Source organism: Cherax quadricarinatus, chromosome 81 (assembly GCF_038502225.1).
Source record: "Cherax quadricarinatus isolate ZL_2023a chromosome 81, ASM3850222v1, whole genome shotgun sequence".
Taxonomy (NCBI): domain Eukaryota; kingdom Metazoa; phylum Arthropoda; class Malacostraca; order Decapoda; family Parastacidae; genus Cherax; species Cherax quadricarinatus.
The window spans coordinates 17,850,497-17,874,240 of record NC_091372.1 but is presented as its reverse complement, the minus strand read 5'-3'; the positions used below and the strand labels follow the sequence as shown (position 1 = coordinate 17,874,240).

At 41.2% G+C, this 23,744-nt stretch overlaps 1 protein-coding gene across 1 annotated transcript in view; it reads right to left on the bottom strand.

Moving 5' to 3' along the window:
* Nucleotides 1–23,744, bottom strand: part of LOC128699918 (uncharacterized) — a 321,982-nt gene that overhangs the window by 159,930 nt on the left and 138,308 nt on the right. Inside the window, exon 7 of the mRNA XM_070102480.1 lies at nt 15,778–15,911. Within this exon, the coding sequence (XP_069958581.1) occupies nt 15,778–15,911 (134 nt within the window). The remainder of the gene's footprint in view (nt 1–15,777; nt 15,912–23,744) is intronic.

Sequence of the window (23,744 nt, the reverse complement as noted above, 5' to 3'; positions counted from 1 at the left end):
GGTCGGCCAAATTTCAAAAAAAAAAAAAATTATTTTTTCTTATGAAAAAATAGAGTTTTTTTTTCTAAACATTATAGGATAAACAAAAAAAATTTACCATCAATACTTACGGAGATATGGATGCATGAAGTTTGCAGAAAATGAGCCGCGTATGGCAACAGCGGCGACTGCCGCTCACCCGGTAAACTTTAGTTTACTTTTATTTGAAGGTTTGTTGTTTTTTTCACTATTTTATTTTTTCACATAACTTATGTGGCCTATGAGACCAAAGTAAGGTGCAATGTACATATATACACTCGTTGTATACAACACAATAAGCACACAAACATAATTATCAATATATTGTTTACAAAACTTGTTTACAAAAACAAACAATACAAAACATTGTTTATTATTATTGTTCTGTAATATATATACCAATATACAGTCACTGAACATATTCCTATTAGTTCTGCAGCTTGTGGAACTCTGAAACATGGTGTCATACACAATGGTGTTTTATCTTTCTCCCTCATTCTATCTCTTTCAATCTGTCTCTCTCTTTCTATCTGTCTGTCTACCTCTGTCTCACAGGTACACATAAATACAAGTATACATAGAATAAATTACCTAGGATAACCCAAGAAATCCAGACAAAGTGCTATACTCTGCTTGAAGATGTGAGTAAAAGTGATGACACAGTCTTGTGGCTCTCTGAGACAGAGAGCTAGACGGATAGACAGATAGACAGGGAGCTTGACAGACAGACAAATAGACAGACAGAAATGTTAGTGTACCAGTACCAGTGTACTAGTGTTCCACCCTCCTCCTCCTCTTCTTCCTCTTCCCCCTACTCTTCCTCCTCTTCCCCCTACTCTTCCTCATACTCTTCCTCTTCCTCCTACTCTTCCTCTTCCTCCTCCTCCTCTTCCTCCTCCTCCTCTTCCTCCTCCTCTTCTTCCTCTTCCTCCTACTATTCCTCTTCCTCCTACTCTTCCTCCTCCTCCTCTTCTTCCTCTTCCTCCTCTTCCCCCTAATCTTCCTCCTACTATTCCTCTTCCTCCTCCTCTTCCTCTTATTCCTCTTCCTCCTACTCTTCCTCTTCCTCCTCCTCCTCTTCCTCCTCCTCCTCTTCTTCCTCTTCCCCCTACTCTTCCTCCTTCTCCTTCTCCTCCATAGTGTAAATTACCAGGAGTCGGCAGCTGTCAAAATGACATATTGTCTCATTACTCACTCCCCCCTCCCGCCTGTCAAAACAATGGGGTCGGATGCTGCTTCCCTTCCTCCATTCTATCTAATTATCTTTCTCCCTCATTCTATCTGTCTTTTTATCTCTGTCTCACAGGTACACATAAATACAAGTATACATAGTATAAATTACCTAGGATAACCCAAGAAACCCAGACAAAGTGCTATACTCTGCTTGAAGATGTGAGTAAAAGTGATGACACAGTCTTGTGGCTCTCTGAGACAGAGAGCTAGACGGATAGACAGGGAGCTTGACAGACAGGCAAATAGACAGACAGAAATGTTAGTATACCAGCAAAAACAAAGGGAGGGAGATGTTTATCTCATCTTTTGGCATCAGCTCTACCCTCATTTACCCTCATCAAACGTCAGCACTTATCAGATGTTATCTCCCCTTATCTTGTTACTGTCATGGGTGAACATTTATTATTACATATTATTATTATTATTATTATTATTACCTATTATTATTATTATGTATTATTATTATGTATTATTATTATTATGTATTATTATTATGTATTATTGTTATCATTACGTATTCTTCTTCTTCCTCCTCCTCCTCCTCCTCTTCCTCCTCCTCCTCCTCCTCCTCCTCCTCCTCTTCTTCCTCCTCCTCCTCCTCCTCTTCTTCCTCCTCCTCCTCCTCCTCCTCCTCCTCTGCCTCCTCCTCCTCTTGCCTCCTCCTCCTCTTGCCTCCTCCTCCTCTTGCCTCCTCCTCCTCTTGCCTCCTCCTCCTCTTGCCTCCTCCTCCTCTGCCTCCTCCTCCTCCTCCATTCTTGGAACAAGTTTGAAGAGCTTGTAGTTCATAATCACTATCACTATCATCACCAATGCTCACATCTGAGTCTGGGATTTTGGAAAATAGGAGTTTCCTCTTTGATTCTGGTACAACTGAACATGAACAAGATGGCCCAGCACCAGAGGTGGAAGGCTGTGGGTTGTCTGGGTTTTCCTCACTATTACCCATATTATGGTCATTAGTTTCGGTCAAAACCTCACCAGAACCTTGAAACTCATCTTCACTGTCACTTCCATCTGAATTAGAACTGTCACTGGGGAACAAAAGTGTCCCAATTCGCCGAGGAGTGAGGAACTTCTTACCACAGGGCACGGTGGAAATTGTGTACTATGATGGCATTCCCACAATGCACCACTGGGTCCCAGATTTTTTTCCTACTGCGCACACCCACCACACAGACCCATTCTCTCACATCTAGGCTTATCAGCCTTTTCCTGTGAGATTTGAGGCCGCTAGAATTTATGCGTACTAGTACGACAAAAACCCCTACGCGTAAGACGTACTAGTACGACCAAAACCCTCAAAGGGTTAAAGGGAAGGGAAGTAACCCCTGAAAAGGACTTGCCACCTCAAGTCCTAATAGAAGGGGATTCCCCTTCTAAACACTAAGATCATCAACACACTCCCCTCCTCCCATCCCATCAATCATCACCAGATCTTCAATAAAGGTAAGTATCATGTAACTGTGCATGTCTTCTTCAGTTTGTGTGTATTAAAATTAATATTTCATGTGGTAAAAACAATTTTTTTTTCATACTTTGGGGTGTCTTGCACGGATTAATTTGATTTCCATTATTCCTTATGGGGAAAATTAACTTGACTAACGATAATTTTGACTAATGATGAGCTCTCAGGAACGGATTAATAGCGTTAGTCGAGGGTCCACTGTATTGGTTTTCTTCAGTACTGGTGGCTTCAGTATTGGTTTTCTTCAGTACTGGTGGCTTCAGTATTGGTTTTCTTCAGTACTGGTGGCTTCAGTATTGGTTTTCTTCAGTACTGGTGGCTTCAGTATTGGTTTTCCTCAGTACTGGTGGCTTCAGTATTGGTTTTCTTCAGTACTGGTGGCTTCAGTATTGGTTTTCTTCAGTACTGGTGGCTTCAGTATTGGTTTTTCCTCAGTACTGGTGGCTTCAGTATTGGTTTTCTTCAGTACTGGTGGCTTCAGTATTGGTTTTCTTCAGTACTGGTGGCTTCAGTATTGGTTTTCTTCAGTACTGGTGGCATCAGTATTGGTTTTCTTCAGTACTGGTGGCTTCAGTATTGGTTTTCTTCAGTACTGGTGGCTTCAGTATTGGTTTTCTTCAGTACTGGTGGCTTCAGTATTGGTTTTCTTCAGTACTGGTGGCTTCAGTATTGGTTTTCTTCAGTACTGGTGGCTTCAGTATTGGTTTTCTTCAGTACTGGTGGCTTCAGTATTGGTTTTCTTCAGTACTGGTGGCTTCAGTATTGGTTTTCTTCAGTACTGGTGGCTTCAGTATTGGTTTTCTTCAGTACTGGTGGCTTCAGTATTGGTTTTCTTTAGTACTGGTGGCTTCAGTATTGGTTTTCTTCAGTACTGGTGGCTTCAGTATTTGTTTTCTTCAGTACTGGTGGCTTCAGTATTGGTTTTCTTCAGTATTGGTTTTCTTCAGTACTGGTGGCTTCAGTACTGGTGGCTTCAGTATTGGTTTTCTTCAGTACTGGTGGCTTCAGTATTGGTTTTCTTCAGTAATGGTGGCTTCAGTATTGGTTTTCTTCAGTAATGGTGGCTTCAGTACTGGTGGCTTCAGTATTGGTTTTCTTCAGTACTGGTGGCTTCAGTATTGGTATTCTTCAGTACTGGTGGCTTCAGTATTGGTTTTCTTCAGTAATGGTGGCTTCAGTATTGGTTTTCTTCAGTACTGGTGGCTTCAGTATTGGTTTTCTTCAGTACTGGTGGCTTCAGTGGTGCCTTCAGTATTGGTTTTCCTCAGTACTGGTGGCTTCAGTATTGGTTTTCTTCAGTACTGGTGGCTTCAGTATTGGTTTTCTTCAGTACTGGTGGCTTCAATATTGGTTTTCTTCAGTACTGGTGGCTTCAGTATTGCTTTTCTTCAGTACTGGTGGCTTCAGTATTGGTTTTCTTCAGTACTGGTGGCTTCAGTATTGGTTTTCTTCAGTACTGGTGGCTTCAGTATTGGTTTTCTTCAGTACTGGTGGCTTCAGTATTGGTTTTCTTCAGTACTGGTGGCTTCAATATTGGTTTTCTTCAGTACTGGTGGCTTCAGTATTGGTTTTCTTCAGTACTGGTGGCTTCAGTATTGGTTTTCTTCAGTACTGGTGGCTTCAGTATTGGTTTTCTTCAGTAATGGTGGCTTCAGTATTGGTTTTATTCAGTAATGGTGGCTTCAGTACTGGTGGCTTCAGTATTGGTTTTCTTCAGTACTGGTGGCTTCAGTACTGGTATTCTTCAGTACTGGTGGCTTCAGTATTGGTTTTCTTCAGTAATGGTGGCTTCAGTAATGGTTTTCTTCAGTACTGGTGGCTTCAGTATTGGTTTTCTTCAGTAATGGTGGCTTCAGTATTGGTTTTCTTCAGTACTGGTGGCTTCAGTATTGGTTTTCTTCAGTACTGGTGCCTTCAGTATTGGTTTTCCTCAGTACTGGTGGCTTCAGTATTGGTTTTCTTCAGTACTGGTGGCTTCAGTATTGGTTTTCTTCAGTACTGGTGGCTTCAATATTGGTTTTCTTCAGTACTGGTGGCTTCAGTATTGGTTTTCTTCAGTACTGGTGGCTTCAGTATTGGTTTTCTTCAGTACTGGTGGCTTCAGTATTGGTTTTCTTCAGTACTGGTGGCTTCAGTATTGGTTTTCTTCAGTACTGGTGGCTTCAGTATTGGTTTTCTTCAGTACTGGTGGCTTCAGTATTGGTTTTCTTCAGTACTGGTGGCTTCAGTATTGGTTTTCTTCAGTACTGGTGGCTTCAGTATTGGTTTTCTTCAGTACTGGTGGCTTCAGTATTGGTTTTCTTCAGTAATGGTGGCTTCAGTATTGGTTTTATTCAGTAATGGTGGCTTCAGTACTGGTGGCTTCAGTATTGGTTTTCTTCAGTACTGGTGGCTTCAGTACTGGTATTCTTCAGTACTGGTGGCTTCAGTATTGGTTTTCTTCAGTAATGGTGGCTTCAGTAATGGTTTTCTTCAGTACTGGTGGCTTCAGTATTGGTTTTCTTCAGTACTGGTGCCTTCAGTATTGGTTTTCTTCAGTACTGGTGGCTTCAGTATTTTTTCTTCAGTACTGGTGGCTTCAGTATTGGTTTTCTTCAGTACTGGTGGCTTCAGTATTGGTTTTCTTCAGTACTGGTGGCTTCAGTATTGGTTTTCTTCAGTACTGGTGGCTTCAGTATTGGTTTTCTTCAGTAATGGTGGCTTCAGTATTGGTTTTCTTCAGTACTGGTGGCTTCAGTATTGGTTTTCTTCAGTACTGGTGGCTTCAGTATTGGTTTTCTTCAGTATTGGTTTTCTTCAGTACTGGTGGCTTCAGTACTGGTGGCTTCAGTATTGGTTTTCTTCAGTACTGGTGGCTTCAGTATTGGTTTTCTTCAGTACTGGTGGCTTCAGTATTGGTTTTCTTCAGTAATGGTGGCTTCAGTACTGGGTGGCTTCAGTATTGGTTTTCTTCAGTACTGGTGGCTTCAGTATTGGTTTTCTTCAGTACTGGTGGCTTCAGTATTGGTTTTCTTCAGTACTGGTGGCTTCAGTATTGGTTTTCTTCAGTACTGGTGGCTTCAGTATTGGTTTTCTTCAGTACTGGTGGCTTCAGTATTGGTTTTCTTCAGTACTGGTGGCTTCAGTATTGGTTTTCTTCAGTACTGGTGGCTTCAGTATTGGTTTTCTTCAGTACTGGTGGCTTCAGTATTGGTTTTCTTCAGTACTGGTGGCTTCAGTATTGGTTTTCTTCAGTACTGGTGGCTTCAGTATTGGTTTTTCTTCAGTATTGGATTTCTTCAGTACTGGTGGCTTCAGTATTGGTTTTCTTCAGTACTGGTGGCTTCAGTATTGGTTTTCTTCAGTACTGGTGGCTTCAGTATTGGTATTCTTCAGTACTGGTGACTTCAGTATTGGTTTTCTTCAGTATTGGTTTTCTTCAGTACTGGTGGCTTCAGTATTGGTTTTCTTCAGTACTGGTGGCTTCAGTATTGGTTTTCTTCAGTACTGGTGGCTTCAGTATTGGTTTTCTTCAGTACTGGTGGCTTCAGTATTGGTTTTCTTCAGTAATGGTGGCTTCAGTATTGGTTTTCTTCAGTACTGGTGGCTTCAGTATTGGTTTTCTTCAGTACTGGTGCCTTCAGTATTGGTTTTCCTCAGTACTGGTGGCTTCAGTATTGGTTTTCTTCAGTACTGGTGGCTTCAGTATTGGTTTTCTTCAGTACTGGTGGCTTCAATATTGGTTTTCTTCAGTACTGGTGGCTTCAGTATTGGTTTTCTTCAGTACTGGTGGCTTCAGTATTGGTTTTCTTCAGTACTGGTGGCTTCAGTATTGGTTTTCTTCAGTACTGGTGGCTTCAGTATTGGTTTTCTTCAGTACTGGTGGCTTCAGTATTGGTTTTCTTCAGTACTGGTGGCTTCAGTATTGGTTTTCTTCAGTACTGGTGGCTTCAGTATTGGTTTTCTTCAGTACTGGTGGCTTCAGTATTGGTTTTCTTCAGTACTGGTGGCTTCAGTATTGGTTTTCTTCAGTAATGGTGGCTTCAGTATTGGTTTTATTCAGTAATGGTGGCTTCAGTACTGGTGGCTTCAGTATTGGTTTTCTTCAGTACTGGTGGCTTCAGTACTGGTATTCTTCAGTACTGGTGGCTTCAGTATTGGTTTTCTTCAGTAATGGTGGCTTCAGTAATGGTTTTCTTCAGTACTGGTGGCTTCAGTATTGGTTTTCTTCAGTAATGGTGGCTTCAGTATTGGTATTCTTCAGTACTGGTGGCTTCAGTATTGGTATTCTTCAGTACTGGTGGCTTCAGTATTGGTTTTCTTCAGTACTGGTGGCTTCAGTATTGGTTTTCTTCAGTACTGGTGGCTTCAGTATTGGTTTTCTTCAGTACTGGTGGCTTCAATATTGGTTTTCTTCAGTACTGGTGGCTTCAGTATTGGTTTTCTTCAGTACTGGTGGCTTCAGTATTGGTTTTCTTCAGTACTGGTGGCTTCAGTATTGGTTTTCTTCAGTACTGGTGGCTTCAGTATTGGTTTTCTTCAGTACTGGTGGCTTCAGTATTGGTTTTCTTCAGTACTGGTGGCTTCAGTATTGGTTTTCTTCAGTACTGGTGGCTTCAGTATTGGTTTTCTTCAGTACTGGTGGCTTCAGTATTGGTTTTCTTCAGTACTGGTGGCTTCAGTATTGGTTTTCTTCAGTAATTGTGGCTTCAGTATTGGTTTTATTCAGTAATGGTGGCTTCAGTACTGGTGGCTTCAGTATTGGTTTTCTTCAGTACTGGTGGCTTCAGTACTGGTATTCTTCAGTACTGGTGGCTTCAGTATTGGTTTTCTTCAGTAATGGTGGCTTCAGTAATGGTTTTCTTCAGTACTGGTGGCTTCAGTATTGGTTTTCTTCAGTACTGGTGCCTTCAGTATTGGTTTTCCTCAGTACTGGAGGCTTCAGTATTTTTCTTCAGTACTGGTGGCTTCAGTATTGGTTTTCTTCAGTACTGGTGGCTTCAGTATTGGTTTTCTTCAGTACTGGTGGCTTCAGTATTGGTTTTCTTCAGTACTGGTGGCTTCAGTATTGGTTTTCTTCAGTACTGGTGGCTTCAGTATTGGTTTTCTTCAGTACTGGTGGCTTCAGTACTGGTGGCTTCAGTATTGGTTTTCTTCAGTACTGGTGGCTTCAGTATTGGTTTTCTTCAGTAATGGTGGCTTCAGTATTGGTTTTCTTCAGTAATGGTGGCTTCAGTACTGGTGGCTTCAGTATTGGTTTTCTTCAGTACTGGTGGCTTCAGTATTGGTATTCTTCAGTACTGGTGGTTTCAGTATTGGTTTTCTTCAGTAATGGTGGCTTCAGTATTGGTTTTCTTCAGTACTGGTGGCTTCAGTATTGGTTTTCTTCAGTAATGGTGGCTTCAATATTGGTTTTCTTCAGTACTGGTGGCTTCAGTATTGGTTTTTCTTCAGTACTGGTGGCTTCAGTATTGGTTTTCTTCAGTACTGGTGGCTTCAGTATTGGTTTTCTTCAGTACTGGTGGCTTCAGTATTGGTTTTCTTCAGTACTGGTGGCTTCAGTATTGGTTTTTCTTCAGTATTGGTTTTCTTCAGTACTGGTGGCTTCAGTATTGGTTTTCTTCAGTATTGGTTTTCTTCAGTACTGGTGGCTTCAGTATTGGTTTTCTTCAGTACTGGTGGCTTCAGTATTGGTTTTTCTTCAGTATTGGTTTTCTTCAGTACTGGTGGCTTCAGTATTGGTTTTCTTCAGTACTGGTGGCTTCAGTATTGGTTTTCTTCAGTACTGGTGGCTTCAGTATTGGTTTTCTTCAGTACAGTGGACCCTCGACCAACGATGGCATCGATTAACGATAAATCCGACTAGCGATACATTTTCACGCAAAGTTTTTGCCTCGACTAGCGCTAAAAAACTCGAGCTACACTATTCGTTCCATCTGAGATGCGTCCACTTCTGGCCAGTGTTTACAAGCCAGCCAGCCACCGCAGTCCCATGCAAACATGCAATCGGAACATTTCATCTTATCACAGCAATCGGAACATTTCATATTATCACAGCCTTTTCAGTGATTGCACCTGCAAAATAAGTCAATATGGGCCAAAGAAAGCTTCTAGTGCCAACCCTACAGCAAAAAGGGTGAGAATTACTATGGATACGAAGAAAGAGATCATTGCTAAGTATGAAAGTGGAGTGCGTGTCTCCGAGCTGGCCAGGCTGTACACAAAACCCCAATCAACCATCGCTACTATTGTCGCCAAGAAAACGGCAATCAAGGAAGCTGTTCTTGCCAAAGGTGCAACTACGTTTTTGAAACTGAGATCGCAAGTACTCAAAGACGTTGAGAGACTGTTATTGGTGTGGATAAACGAAAAACAGATAGAAGGAGATAGCATCTCTCAAGCGATCATATGTGAAAAGGCTAGGAAGTTGCATGACGATTTAATTAAAAAAATGCCAGCAACTAGTGGTGATGTGAGTCAATTTAAGGCCAGCAAAGGTTGGTTTGAGAGATTTAAAGGGAAGGGAAGTAACCCCTGAAAAGGACTTGCCACCTGAAGTCCTAATGGAAGGGGATTCCCCTTCTAAACACTAAGATCATCAACACACTCCCCTCCTCCCATCCCATCAATCATCACCAGATCTTCAATAAAGGTAAGTGTCATGTAACTGTGCATGTCTTCTTCAGTTTGTGTGTATTAAAATTAATATTTCATGTGGTAAAAACAATTTTTTTTTCATACTTTGGGGTGTCTTGCACGGATTAATTTGATTTCCATTATTCCTTATGGGGAAAATTAACTTGACTAACGATAATTTTGACTAATGATGAGCTCTCAGGAACGGATTAATAGCGTTAGTCGAGGGTCCACTGTATTGGTTTTCTTCAGTACTGGTGGCTTCAGTATTGGTTTTCCTCAGTACTGGTGGCTTCAGTATTGGTTTTCTTCAGTACTGGTGGCTTCAGTATTGGTTTTCCTCAGTACTGGTGGCTTCAGTATTGGTTTTTCTTCAGTACTGGTGGCTTCAGTATTGGTTTTCTTCAGTACTGGTGGCTTCAGTATTGTTTTTTTTCAGTACTGGTGGCTTCAGTATTGGTTTTTCTTCAGTACTGGTGGCTTCAGTATTGGTTTTCCTCAGTACTGGTGGCTTCAGTATTGGTTTTCTTCAGTACTGGTGGCTTCAGTATTGGTTTTTTTCAGTACTGGAGGCTTCAGTATTGGTTTTTCTTCAGTACTGGTGGCTTCAGTATTGGTTTTCTTCAGTACTGGTGGCTTCAGTATTGGTTTTCTTCAGTACTAGTGGCTTCAGTATTGGTTTTCTTCAGTATTGGTTTTCTTCAGTACTGGTGGCTTCAGTATTGGTTTTCTTCAGTACTGGTGGCTTCAGTATTGGTTTTTCTTCAGTACTGGTGGCTTCAGTATTGGTTTTTCTTCAGTACTGGTGGCTTCAGTATTGGTTTTTCTTCAGTACTGGTGGCTTCAGTACTGGTTTTTCTTCAGTACTGGTGGCTTCAGTATTGGTTTTTCTTCAGTACTGGTGGCTTCAGTACTGGATTTTCTTCAGTACTGGTGGCTTCAGTATTGGTTTTCTTCAGTACTGGTGGCTTCAGTATTGGTTTTTAGTACTGGTGGCTTCAGTATTGGTTTTCTTCAGTACTGGTGGCTTCAGTACTAATTTTCTTCAGTAATGGTGGCTTCAGTATTGGTTTTCTTCAGTACTGGTGGCTTCAGTATTGGTTTTTAGTACTGTTGGCTTCAGTATTGGTTTTCTTCAGTACTGGTGGCTTCAGTATTGTTTTCTTCAGTACTGGTGGCTTCAGTATTGTTTTCTACAGTACTGGTGGCTTCAGTATTTTCTTCAGTACTGGTGGCTTCAGTATTGGTCTTCTTCAGTACTGGTGGCTTCAGTATTTTCTTCAGTACTGGTGGCTTCAGTATTTTCTTCAGTACTGGTGGCTTCAGTAATGGTTTTCTTCAGTACTGGTGGCTTCAGTATTGGTTTTCTTCAGTACTGGAGGCTTCAGTATTGGTTTTCTTCAGTACTGGTGCCTTCAGTATTGGTTTTCTTCAGTACTGGTGGCTTCAGTATTGGTTTTCTTCAGTACTGGTGGCTTCATTATTGGTTTTCTTCAGTACTGGTGGCTTCAGTATTGGTTTTCTTCAGTACTGGTGGATTCAGTATTGGTTTTCTTCAGTACTGGTGGCTTCAGTACTGGGTTTCTTCAGTACTGGAGGCTTCAGTACTGGGTTTCTTCAGTACTGGAGGCTTCAGTACTGGGTTTCTTCAGTACTGGAGGCTTCAGTACTGCTCTTCTTCAGTACTGGTGGCTTCAGTACTGGTGGCTTCAGTATTGGTTTTCTTCAGTACTGGTGGCTTCAGTATTGGTTTTCTTCAGAACTGGTGGCTTCAGTATTGGTTTTCTTCAGTACTGGTGGCTTCAGTATTGGTTTTCTTCAGTACTAGTGGCTTCAGTATTGGTTTTCTTCAGTACTGGTGGCATCAGTATTGTTTTCTTCAGTACTAGTGGCTTCAGTACTGGCTTCAGTACTGGTTTTCTTCAGTACTGGTGGCTTCAGTATTGGTTTTCTTCAGTACTGGTGGCTTCAGTATTGGTTTTTAGTACTGGTGGCTTCAGTATTGGTTTTCTTCAGTACTGGTGGCTTCAGTATTGGTTTTCTTCAGTACTGGTGGCTTCAGTATTGTTTTCTTCAGTACTAGTGGATTCAGTATTGGTTTTCTTCAGTACTGGTGGCTTCAGTATTGGTTTTCTTCAGTACTGGTGGATTCAGTAATGGTTTTCTTCTGTACTGGTGGCTTCAGTATTGGTTTTCTTCAGTACTGGTGGCTTCAGTATTGTTTTCTTCAGTACTGGTGAATTCAGTGTAGGTTTTCTTCAGTACTGGTGGCTTCAGTATTGGTTTTCTTCAGTACTGGTGGCTTCAGTACTGGTTTTTCTTCAGTACTGGTGGCTTCAGTATTGGTTTTCTTCAATACTGGTGGCTTCAGTATTGGTTTTCTTCAGTACTGGTGGATTCAGTATTGGTTTTCTTCAGTACTGGTGGCTTCAGTATTGGTTTTCTTCAGTACTGGTGGCTTCAGTACTGGTGGCTTCAGTATTGGTTTTCTTCAATACTGGTGGCTTCAGTATTGGTTTTCTTCAGTACTGGTGGCTTCAGTATTGGTTTTCTTCAGTACTAGTGGCTTCAGTATTGGTTTTCTTCAGTACTGGTGGATTCAGTATTGTTTTCTTCAGTACTAGTGGCTTCAGTACTGGTGGCTTCAGTACTGGTTTTCTTCAGTACTGGTGGCTTCAGTATTGGTTTTCTTCAGTACTGGTGGCTTCAGTATTGGTTTTTAGTACTGGTGGCTTCAGTATTGGTTTTCTTCAGTACTGGTGGCTTCAGTATTGTTTTCTTCAGTATTGGTGGCTTCAGTATTGGTTTTCTTCAGTACTGGTGGCTTCAGTATTGTTTTCTTCAGTACTGGTGGCTTTAGTATTGGTTTTCTTCAGTACTGGTGGCTTCAGTATTGGTTTTCTTCAGTACTGGTGGCTTCAGTATTGTTTTCTTCAGTACTAGTGGATTCAGTATTGGTGGCTTCAGTATTGGTTTTCTTCAGTACTGGTGGATTCAGTAATGGTTTTCTTCAGTACTGGTGGCTTCAGTATTGGTTTTCTTCAGTACTGGTGGCTTCAGTATTGTTTTCTTCAGTACTGGTGGATTCAGTGTTGGTTTTCTTCAGTACTGGTGGCTTCAGTATTGGTTTTCTTCAGTACTGGTGGCTTCAGTACTGGTTTTTCTTCAGTACTGGTGGCTTCAGAATTGGTTTTCTTCAATACTGGTGGCTTCAGTATTGGTTTTCTTCAGTACTGGTGGATTCAGTATTGGTTATCTTCAGTACTGGTGGCTTCAGTATTGGTTTTCTTCAGTACTGGTGGCTTCAGTACTGGTGGCTTCAGTATTGGTTTTCTTCAGTACTGGTGGCTTCAGTATTGGTTTTCTTCAGTACTGGTGGCTTCAGTACTGGTGGCTTCAGTATTGGTTTTCTTCAGTACTGGTGGCTTCAGTATTGGTTTTCTTCAGTACTGGTGGCTTCAGTATTGGTTTTCTTCAGTACTGGTGGCTTCAGTATTGGTTTTCTTCAGTACTGGTGGCTTCAGTATTGGTTTTCTTCAGTACTGGTGGCTTCAGTATTGGTTTTCTTCAGTACTGGTGGATTCAGTACTGGGTTTCTTCAGTACTGGGTTTCTTCAGTACTGGTTTTCTTCAGTACTGGTGGCTTCAGTACTGGTGGCTTCAGTATTGGTTTTCTTCAGTACTGGTGGCTTCAGTATTGGTTTTCTTCAGTACTGGTGGCTTCAGTATTGGTGGCTTCAGTATTGGTTTTCTTCAGTACTAGTGGCTTCAGTATTGGTTTTCTTCAGTACTGGTGGCTTCAGTACTGGGTTTCTTCAGTACTGGAGGCTTCAGTACTGGGTTTCTTCAGTACTGGTTTTCTTCAGTACTGGTGGCTTCAGTACTGGTGGCTTCAGTATTGGTTTTCTTCAGTACTGGTGGCTTCAGTATTGGTTTTCTTCAGTACTGGTGGCTTCAGTATTGGTTTTCTTCAGTACTGGTGGCTTCAGTATTGGTTTTCTTCAGTACTAGTGGCTTCAGTATTGGTTTTCTTCAGTACTGGTGGCTTCAGTATTGGTTTTCTTCAGTACTGGTGGCTTCAGTATTGGTTTTCTTCAGTACTAGTGGCTTCAGTATTGGTTTTCTTCAGTACTGGTGGCTTCAGTATTGGTTTTCTTCAGTACTGGTGGCTTCAGTATTGGTTTTCTTCAATACTGGTGGCTTCAGTATTGGTTTTCTTCAGTACTGGTGGATTCAGTATTGGTTTTCTTCAGTACTGGTGGCTTCAGTATTGGTTTTCTTCAGTACTGGTGGCTTCAGTATTGGTTTTCTTCAGTACTGGTGGCTTCAGTACTGGTTTTTCTTCAGTACTGGTGGCTTCAGTATTGGTTTTCTTCAATACTGGTGGCTTCAGTATTGGTTTTCTTCAGTACTGGTGGCTTCAGTATTGGTTTTCTTCAGTACTAGTGGCTTCAGTATTGGTTTTCTTCAGTACTGGTGGCTTCAGTATTGGTTTTCTTCAGTACTGGTGGCTTCAGTACTGGTGGCTTCAGTATTGGTTTTCTTCAATACTGGTGGCTTCAGTATTGGTTTTCTTCAGTACTGGTGGATTCAGTATTGGTTTTCTTCAGTACTGGTGGCTTCAGTATTGGTTTTCTTCAGTACTGGTGGCTTCAGTATTAGTTTTCTTCAGTACTGGTGGCTTCAGTACTGGTTTTTCTTCAGTACTGGTGGCTTCAGTATTGGTTTTCTTCAATACTGGTGGCTTCAGTATTGGTTTTCTTCAGTACTGGTGGCTTCAGTATTGGTTGTCTTCAGTACTAGTGGCTTCAGTATTGGTTTTCTTCAGTACTGGTGGCTTCAGTATTGGTTTTCTTCAATACTGGTGGCTTCAGTATTGGTTTTCCTCAGTACTGGTGGCTTCAGTATTGGTTTTCTTCAGTACTGGTGGCTTCAGTATTGGTTTTTTTCAGTACTGGAGGCTTCAGTATTGGTTTTTCTTCAGTACTGGTGGCTTCAGTATTGGTTTTCTTCAGTACTGGTGGCTTCAGTATTGGTTTTCTTCAGTACTGGTGGCTTCAGTATTGGTTTTCTTCAGTACTGGTGGCTTCAGTATTGGTTTTCTTCAGTACTGGTGGCTTCAGTATTGGTTTTCTTCAGTACTAGTGGCTTCAGTATTGGTTTTCTTCAGTACTGGTGGCTTCAGTATTGGTTTTCTTCAGTACTGGTGGCTTCAGTATTGGTTTTCTTCAGTACTGGTGGATTCAGTATTGGTTTTCTTCAGTACTGGTGGCTTCAGTATTGTTTTCTTCAGTACTGGTGGATTCAGTGTTGGTTTTCTTCAGTACTGGTGGCTTCAGTATTGGTTTTCTTCAGTACTGGTGGCTTCAGTACTGGTTTTTCTTCAGTACTGGTGGCTTCAGTATTGGTTTTCAATACTGGTGGCTTCAGTATTGGTTTTCTTCAGTACTGGTGGATTCAGTATTGGTTTTCTTCAGTACTGGTGGCTTCAGTATTGGTTTTCTTCAGTACTGGTGGCTTCAGTATTGGTTTTCTTCAGTACTGGTGGCTTCAGTACTGGTTTTTCTTCAGTACTGGTGGCTTCAGTATTGGTTTTCTTCAATACTGGTGGCTTCAGTATTGGTTTTCTTCAGTACTGGTGGCTTCAGTATTGGTTTTCTTCAGTACTAGTGGCTTCAGTATTGGTTTTCTTCAGTACTGGTGGCTTCAGTATTGGTTTTCTTCAGTACTGGTGGCTTCAGTATTGGTTTTCTTCAGTACTGGTGGCTTCAGTAATGGTTTTCTTCAGTACTGGTGGCTTCAGTATTGGTTTTCTTCAATACTGGTGGCTTCAGTATTGGTTTTCTTCAGTACTGGTGGATTCAGTATTGGTTTTCTTCAGTACTGGTGGATTCAGTATTGGTTTTCTTCAGTACTGGTGGATTCAGTATTGGTTTTCTTCAGTACTGGTGGCTTCAGTATTGGTTTTCTTCAGTACTGGTGGATTCAGTATTGGTTTTCTTCAGTACTGGTGGCTTCAGTACTGGGTTTCTTCAGTACTGGAGGCTTCAGTACTGGGTTTCTTCAGTACTGGTCTTCTTCAGTACTGGTCTTCTTCAGTACTGGTGGCTTCAGTATTGGTTTTCTTCAGTACTGGTGGCTTCAGTATAGGTTTTCTTCAGTACTGGTGGCTTCAGTATTGGTTTTCTTCAGTACTGGTGGCTTCAGTATTGGTTTTCTTCAGTATTGGTGGCTTCAGTATTGGTTTTCTTCAGTACTGGTGGCTTCAGTACTGGTGGCTTCAGTACTGGTGGCTTCAGTATTGGTGGCTTCCTCAGAAGTTACTTGTGGCAAAATATTGCTTCAATAAATGTCCTGAAATATACATGAGTGATCTTGTTATCATTTTGTCTGCCTCAACTTACCAATCACTTTTTTTCTGAAAACTTTTATTATAGAATACTTACAATATACTTTTCGGTGTGTCTGTTTCCAATAGCATGGTGATACATGGAGTCAAGTTTGCCATGAGCTCCACATAGGTTACATTTAAAGTAAGGCGATCTGTGACTACAAGCATATTCTTCAATCATCTGCAAACCTGCAACAAAAACAGGGATTAATGTTAGTCTTGCACTAAGCTGATAGTGACTACACCTCTGCCACTCCTTGTACCCAATAATTTAAACAATTTTAGAACCTCTCATAAATACAGTGGACCCCCGGTTAACGATATTTTTTCACTCCAAAAGTATGTTCAGGTGCCAGTACTGACCGAATTTGTTCCCATAAGAAATATTGTGAAGTAGGTTAGTCCATTTCAGACCCCCAAACATACACGTACAAACGCACTTACATAAATACACTTACATAATTGGTTGCATTCGGAGGTAATCGTTATGCGGGGGTCCACTGTATGTTAATACAGCAGAACCTTTAATTATTGGATTCTAATTTAACCCTTAAACTGACCAAATATAGATCTACATTTGCACCGCTAGTGCTCCAAAGGTAGATCTACGTTTCATTTTTCTTGCCTCCAAATTTGGCATGACTGGATTGAGATGGCAGGTCAGTTTAGAATGGGTCTTAACACTCAGTGTGCACAGTAATAAAAAAATCTAGAACTACTTAGTACCTTGTGGGAACACCAGTAAAATTGAGCACCAGCAAGAGCAAATGGTGTGGCAAACACCTGGGATTCACTGATGTCGTGTCATATTAACACTTCCCTTGTAAGAGGAAAGTTATGGATGTGGCCATAAGTGATTGAGGAAATATCATAAACCTCTATAATAACCCATGTGTAACATTTGTGCAACATCCTTTCAGTTTTGATACCACTGGCTGTCTCTCTGTCTGTATCTGTCTGTCTCTCTATATCGCTGTCACATGTACACAGTAGTAGTTATTATAGTGTAAATTACCTAGGATAACCCAAAAATTCCAGGCAAAGTGCTATACAGTGCTTGTAGATATAAGGCATAATATCCATGACTGGCAACTCAGTGGCAAGTAATACGCATTTTCACTTCAGGAATCAGACGTGACTACTGCATGGTGTGTACTACATGTTGGCTTATGTGGCATGCAAAGAGTAGGTAACCTTTATTCGGCGCATGTACACACCCTCATTGAAAGGCTATCTCCCCCAACCAGCGAACCAGGTACTAAGGGTTGATGATGGGACCCCGTCGTTCAATCAGTACCCAGGTTCCAGCCAATGAGAAGATGGTTTTGGCAAACGCAGAGGTTATGTGGGTACCACTCACCTGTCTGCCCTTGACATTCCCATTCTAGAGCTGGTTGAAGCATGGTCTGCTCTCTAGTGGCTTCTATTCTGCCTTGCTTACCGTGGAGTGCACTAATACCTATTGTTGTACATAGTGTATACAGTGTACATGCTTCTGTTCTAAATTGGTGAAGGATAATACAAGTCAAAAGTTTTTCTGCTGTGTTTATTTTGCTCCCTTTACACCCAGGATAACAGGCCTTTGGGACTCCTGGGTTGTAATATGGGTAGCCTCTCCGAGAGCTGGAGCTGGACTTAGAGCATGGGTTGAGCCTAGGGTGACGCTGGAAGCAGGAACATTGTGTAGCTTGCTGTCTGGCAATGCATTAGCTTTGCCTACGCTTTACAAACTTTGCGTGTCAATTGTCTTGCTATGGTCAGCCTTGCTATTGTATGATCATTCAACAGCTTGCTACTATCTTGTTTGGTGTGCTCGCTACACTACGGTCAATCTTGTGTGAAGATTTTGCAGTCCGCTTTGCTATTGTGTATCCGCCTTGCAAACGTATGTTTGCAAGGCGTATTGACTGCGGATACACAATAGCCATGTTATTACTGGGTAATAACATTACCACTGCTAGTGTATGTCCTGAACCCATAATGATTAACCCTTTGATTGTCGCGGCCGTATATATACATCTTACGAGGTACCGTGTTGGACGTATATATACTAATAAATTCTAGCGGCTTCAAATCAAGCAGGAGAAAGCTGGTAGGCCCACACATGAGAGAATGGGTCTGTGTGGTCAGTGTGCACCATATAAAAAATCCTGGAGCACGCAGTACATAATGAGAAAAAAAAAACTCCGACCGTTTTTTTTAATTAAAATGCATATGTACACACCCTCATTGAAAGGCTATCTCCCCCAACCAGCAAACCAGGTACTAAGGGTTGATGATGGGGCCCCATCGTTCAATCAGTACCCAGGTTCCAGCCAATGAGAAGATGATTTTGGCAAATGCAGATGTTATGTGGGTACCACTCACCTGTCTGCCCTTGTCATTCCCATTCTAGAGCTGGTTGAAGCACGGTCTGCTCTCTAGTGGCTTCTATCTGCCTTGTTTACCGTGGAGTGCACTAATACCTATTGTTATACATAGTGTATATAGTGTACATACTTCTGTTCTAAATTGGTGAAGGATAATACAAGTCAAAAGTTTTTCTGCTGTGTTTATTTTGCTCCCTTTACACCCAGGATAACAGGCCTTTGGGACTCTTTAAGACTGAGAGACAAGCAGACAGAAAAACACACGCACAGGCAGATAGGAAGACTGAGATACACAGGCAGACAGAACGACACACACACACAGGTAGACAGAAAGACCGAGACACCCAGTCAGACAGAAAGACACACACACACACAGGCAGACAGAAAGACACACACACACAGGTAGAAAGAAACGCCGAGACACACAGGCAGACAGAAAGACCAAGACACACACAGAGGCATACAGAAAGACAGACACACACAGGCAGACAAAGAGACCGAGACATACAGGCAGACTGAAAGAGAGACACACGGGCAGACAAAAAGATAAGCAGATAGACAGATAGCCTGATAGAGAAACAGACAGAAAGACAAACAGATAGATAAACAAACATGTTTGTGTGTAACAGTGTAAACAAATAAAGCCAGGGTTCTCTGCAGCAGGGCACTATCACATACAGTGGAACCCCAAGTTTCGAACTTTCTTCGTTCCAGAAGGCTGTTCGAGTGCCGTTACCGAACGAATTTATTCCCATAAAGAATAATGTAAATCAGATTAGTCCATTTCAGACCAAAAAAAATATACTTAAAAAAGCACTTACAATAATACACTCACATAATTGGTCCAGTTGGGAGCTGTATGAAACTCGGGGTTCCACTGCATATACTCTAGCATGTCTAAAACATTGCTGGGACCTATACTTTGTATATACTTCTAGACAATAGTAAATGACCAAGGCAGGTGAAAATGTACACCTGCTTGTGTGACTGTGACTATTTCAGTACCTAATATTAGCTTCAGAACAAAGATTGGCTATGAAATCACAAGGACTATTATAAATTGTAATTATCAGAACATAAAAATTATATAAATTAAAATAAAAATGAGAAAAAAAGGTATATTGGCAACACTTCTGGAAGTAGCAGGACTCCATGCTGATGTCAGGTGAGCATCCAGCAAAAACTTTGCGGTCTTATGTTTCGGTAAGTACTAGTCCTAAAAATTTTTTCTTTGGTCTCATAATACACAGAAAATTGCCCTCTTTAACCCTTTCAGGGTTTCGGCCGTACTAGTACATCTTACGAGCCAGGGTTTTTGACGCACTAGAATGCCTAAATTCTAGTGCCCTCAAATCTAGCGAGAGAAAGCTAGTAGGCTTACATATGAAAGAATGGGTCTGTGGGGTCAGTGTGCACAGTATAAAAAAAATCCTGCAGCACACAGTGCATAATGAAAAAAAAAAAAGCTTTGACAGTGTGTTTGGATTAAAACAGCGACTTTGCACTGTATTTCCTATGGTATTGTTGTATTCTAGTTTTCCTGGTCTCATTTTATAGAATGGAAGACATATTACAAAAATTGAGATGATTTTGACTGGTTTTACAAAGAAAAGTACCTTGAAATTGAGCTCAAAGTAGCAGAAATGTTCGATTTTTACCAAAGTTCAAAAGTAAACAAATCATGCTGTGTCCAATACACATCAACTGGTGAGTCTAATATTCTTTCACAAGTGAGCTGATATTATTTATACCATTTCTACACTAATGCAGTAGTCTGCATAACAGTAAATCTTCTATTTTTTTGTGAGAATAAAAATTCAAAGCGGAAAGCAAAAGAATGTAAGAGGGGCATGGGGACGTGACTAATGAACAGAGGAAATGTTATTTTAGTGCTAGGAATGTCTTTCTTGTTTATTCTGGACCCTATTCGGAAACTGGCATCTTTTGAAATTTGTGTGAAATTGGCAAAATTGCTAAATTCTGACCACTGTATTGGATAGTTGAAATCGGTAAATGGGTGGTTTCTTGTACTCATTCGATAGAAAAAATGGAGTTCTAGCGAAATAGTTATGATTTTTGTCGACAAGTACACTGAATTGGCCGAAAATAGGGCTCAAAGTGGGCAAAATCGCCGATGCGTAAACATCGTCGAGATTGCTAACTTCGCAAGAGCATAATTCCATAAGTTTTCCATCAAATTTCATACTTTTGGCGTCATTATGATCAGGAAAAGATTCTCTGTCTTTCCTTAAGAAAAAATATTTTTTTTTTTAAATTTGGCCGACCCTGAGAACAAGCCTCTGAGAGGGCCTGTCGGCCCTGAAAGGGTTAATATAAAAAAAAAAGTTTTTTTTATTTTTCAAAATATTCGGAGCGCTGGCAGTGAATATGTAGATCTACGTTTGGACAGTTTAACCCCTTGACTGTTTCAGCCGTATATATACGTCATACGAGATACCATGTTTGACGTATCTATACGCATAAATGCTAGCGGCTTCAAATCAAGTGGGAGAGGGCTGGTAGGCCTACATGACAGAGAATGGGTCTGAGTGGTGGGTGTGCACCCTGTGAAAAAAATCTGGGACTCAGCGGTGCATTGTGGGAACGCCATCTTGGTAGTCCATTTTCACCATGTCCCGCGGTAAGAAGTTCCTCACTCCTCAGCCAATTGGAGGTCTTTTGTTCCCAAGTGATAGCTCTAACAGCGATGAAAGTGTCAGTGAAAGTGAATTCCCTGGCTTTCAAGCAGGTGTGACTGAAAACAGTGCCCAGGCTAACGTAATTAGTGATGAAAACCCAGATGACCCACAACCTTCCACCTCTGGTGCTAGGCCGGCTAGTTCATGTTCATCTGTACCAGGACGAAAGAGGAAACTATTTGCCCGTGTACGAGACTCAGATGTGAGCAGTGATAGCGGTTTCAAAGCTACTGAAAGCAGTTCTAGTTGCGGCAGTGAGGGTGAATATTCCCCAGTGAAGTGGCAGTATATATGACGTCGCTTGCGGTCTGGTAGTGTGCCATATGCTGTTCCAAGGGGAAGGAGTAAATCTTGAACCACATCCCATGGCCCTACACCACGACCTGATAGTGAAGATGATGATATTGTTACAATGGGCATGAATGATGCGAGTGAGGCAGCAGGCAGTGGTGGTGATAGTGATGGTAGCATGAGTCATGTGGCACCAGCAGCAGGCCACACTACTACCGACGCTGCTGACTCTGCACAACTATAGCCAGCCTCACCTAACCCCACACTCCCACAACAACCACAACCACGTTTGAATATCCAGAACCCACCAGCTGACCGCATCTGGGATTGGCAGCAAGGTGACGACTTTGTTCCCAGTCCCCATGGCTTTGATGAAACACAAAGTGGAATACGGCCATCATGTACACTTGGGAACAATGCCACTGAACTGGAATGCTTTCAGTTGTTCTTCGATGAACCCCTGATGGACATTAGTGTCAGGGAAAGCAATACATACTTTGAGTACACCATGGCAAACACTATTTTTTCACCAAGATCACGCCTACACCAGTGAAAGGACACAACTGTGGCAGATATGTATCTGTTCTTTGCCACAATAATGCTTATGCCACATGTGTATAAGCACAGTGTCAACACATACTGGTCGACATTATACCAGTGAATAGATTTGTGTTACTGTTACGTATGTTACACTTTTCAGACAAAACAAGGCCTGACAGAAACGACAGGTTATATAAGATCAGAAATTTGTTTATGTACCTGAAACAAAAGTGATGTATGTATTTTTATCCCTTCAGGAAGCTTGTTATTGATGAGTCTTTGATTTTGTTCAAAGGAAGACTCTCATTCAAGCAGTATATACCAAGCAAGAGGAAATGCTTTGATATAAAGTTATTTGTTCTGTGTGATTGCAAAACTGGTCTGGTTTTGGATATAATTGTGTACACTGGCAGTAAAACACTGCAAGATACCAGGAAGTTACTGGGCATCTCTGGTGATGTGGTTAGAACAATGATAGAGCCATATCTTGGTAAGGGGCATATTTTATATACTGACAATTGGTACACAAGCCCTTTGCTCAGTGATTTCTTGCGAGTGAACATGACAGATGTGTGTGGCACAGTGCGTGGAAATCATAAGCATATGCCTAGGTTCGATGCTGGCAGTCGTAGAGGTGAGGTGCAGGTGTTTGCTGCCAATGACATCATGGCATTTCGGTGGCATGACAAACGTGATGTCACACTGTTGACATCAGTTTACCGACACGAAATGGTAGACAGTGGCAAGCAGAATAGAGAGACCAATGAATCCATTGTAAAACCTGCAGCTATGATGGATTACAACCTCATTATGTGCTTAGTGGACAAATGTGACATGCAGATTGGGTTTGCTGACTGTGTTCGCAAGAGTTATAAGTGGTACATAAAACTCTTTTTCCATCTTCTTGACATTTCCATGTTAAATGCTTATAATATGTATAAGTTGAAGACCAACAACAAACCCAAATACAGTGAATTTTGTTTGTCACTCATCAGACAAATAATATTCAAGTACCAAGGAACAACACTTGCAATAGACCAGCGCCCACGGAATTATCAACACATGTTCTCTCGTCTGAGGCCTGGTGATCACTACCCCATACCACTGCCTGCTACTGCTCTCAGGAAAAATGCTCAGAAGAGGTGTTTTGTCTGTGGACATACCATAAAATGCCCACAAAAACACAGAGACACTCGTTTTATGTGTGAGGAGTGTAAAACACCATTGTGCTTATACCCATGTTTCAAAGAATTCCACAAGCTGCAGCAGTTCTAGAAAAGTGTCCAGTGATTGTACATATGTATATATATTATAGAACAATCGTAATAAACAATTTTTTATATTGTTTGTTTGTGTAAACAAGTTTTAGGAACATGATACTACTGTTTTTGCTATAATTGTGTTACATTCAACGAGTGTATATATGAACATTGCACCATACTTTGATCTCACAGGCCACAAAAGTTATGTGAAAAAATAAAATAGTGAAAAAAAAACAAGAAACCGTCTAATAAAAGCAAACCAAAGTTTACCGGGTCAGCGGCAGTCGCCGCTGTTGTGATACGCAACTCATTTTCTGCAAACTTCACGCCTCTATATCTCGGTAAGTACTGATGGGAATTTTTTTTTTTGGACTAAAACAATCAGAAAAATAATCTTAACATTTTCATAAGAAAAAATAAATTTACTTTTTTTTTAATATTTTGCGACACCAGGAGACACTTCAGGATTGGGCCTTTCGACAGTCAAAGGGTTAATGGATTTCAGAAATTTGGACAAAGAAACCGGCTGAATAAATGTTAGAATCACTGGATATAAAGAAAAAAGCCCATAGATTCTGGAGTTTTGCCCGAAGCAATAGTGTCTGATAGTTTTCCAAATGACTGGACCAAGTTTGATGATTCTGACACTTGTCAGATAAGATCCAGAGTGTGCTCATGTGTATTTCAGAGTGTGCGCATGTTTTTTTTCATTGTTCCCCAAATCATGCTGCCCATGTCAGCTTATTATCTGCACTCATTCATGTATACACTAGTCATTGAGTCTTCAATTTTTTTCTGGATTTAAAGAAAATATTTTGCAATCAATACTTGCTGAGATACGGAAGTTGACAGAAAGTGAAC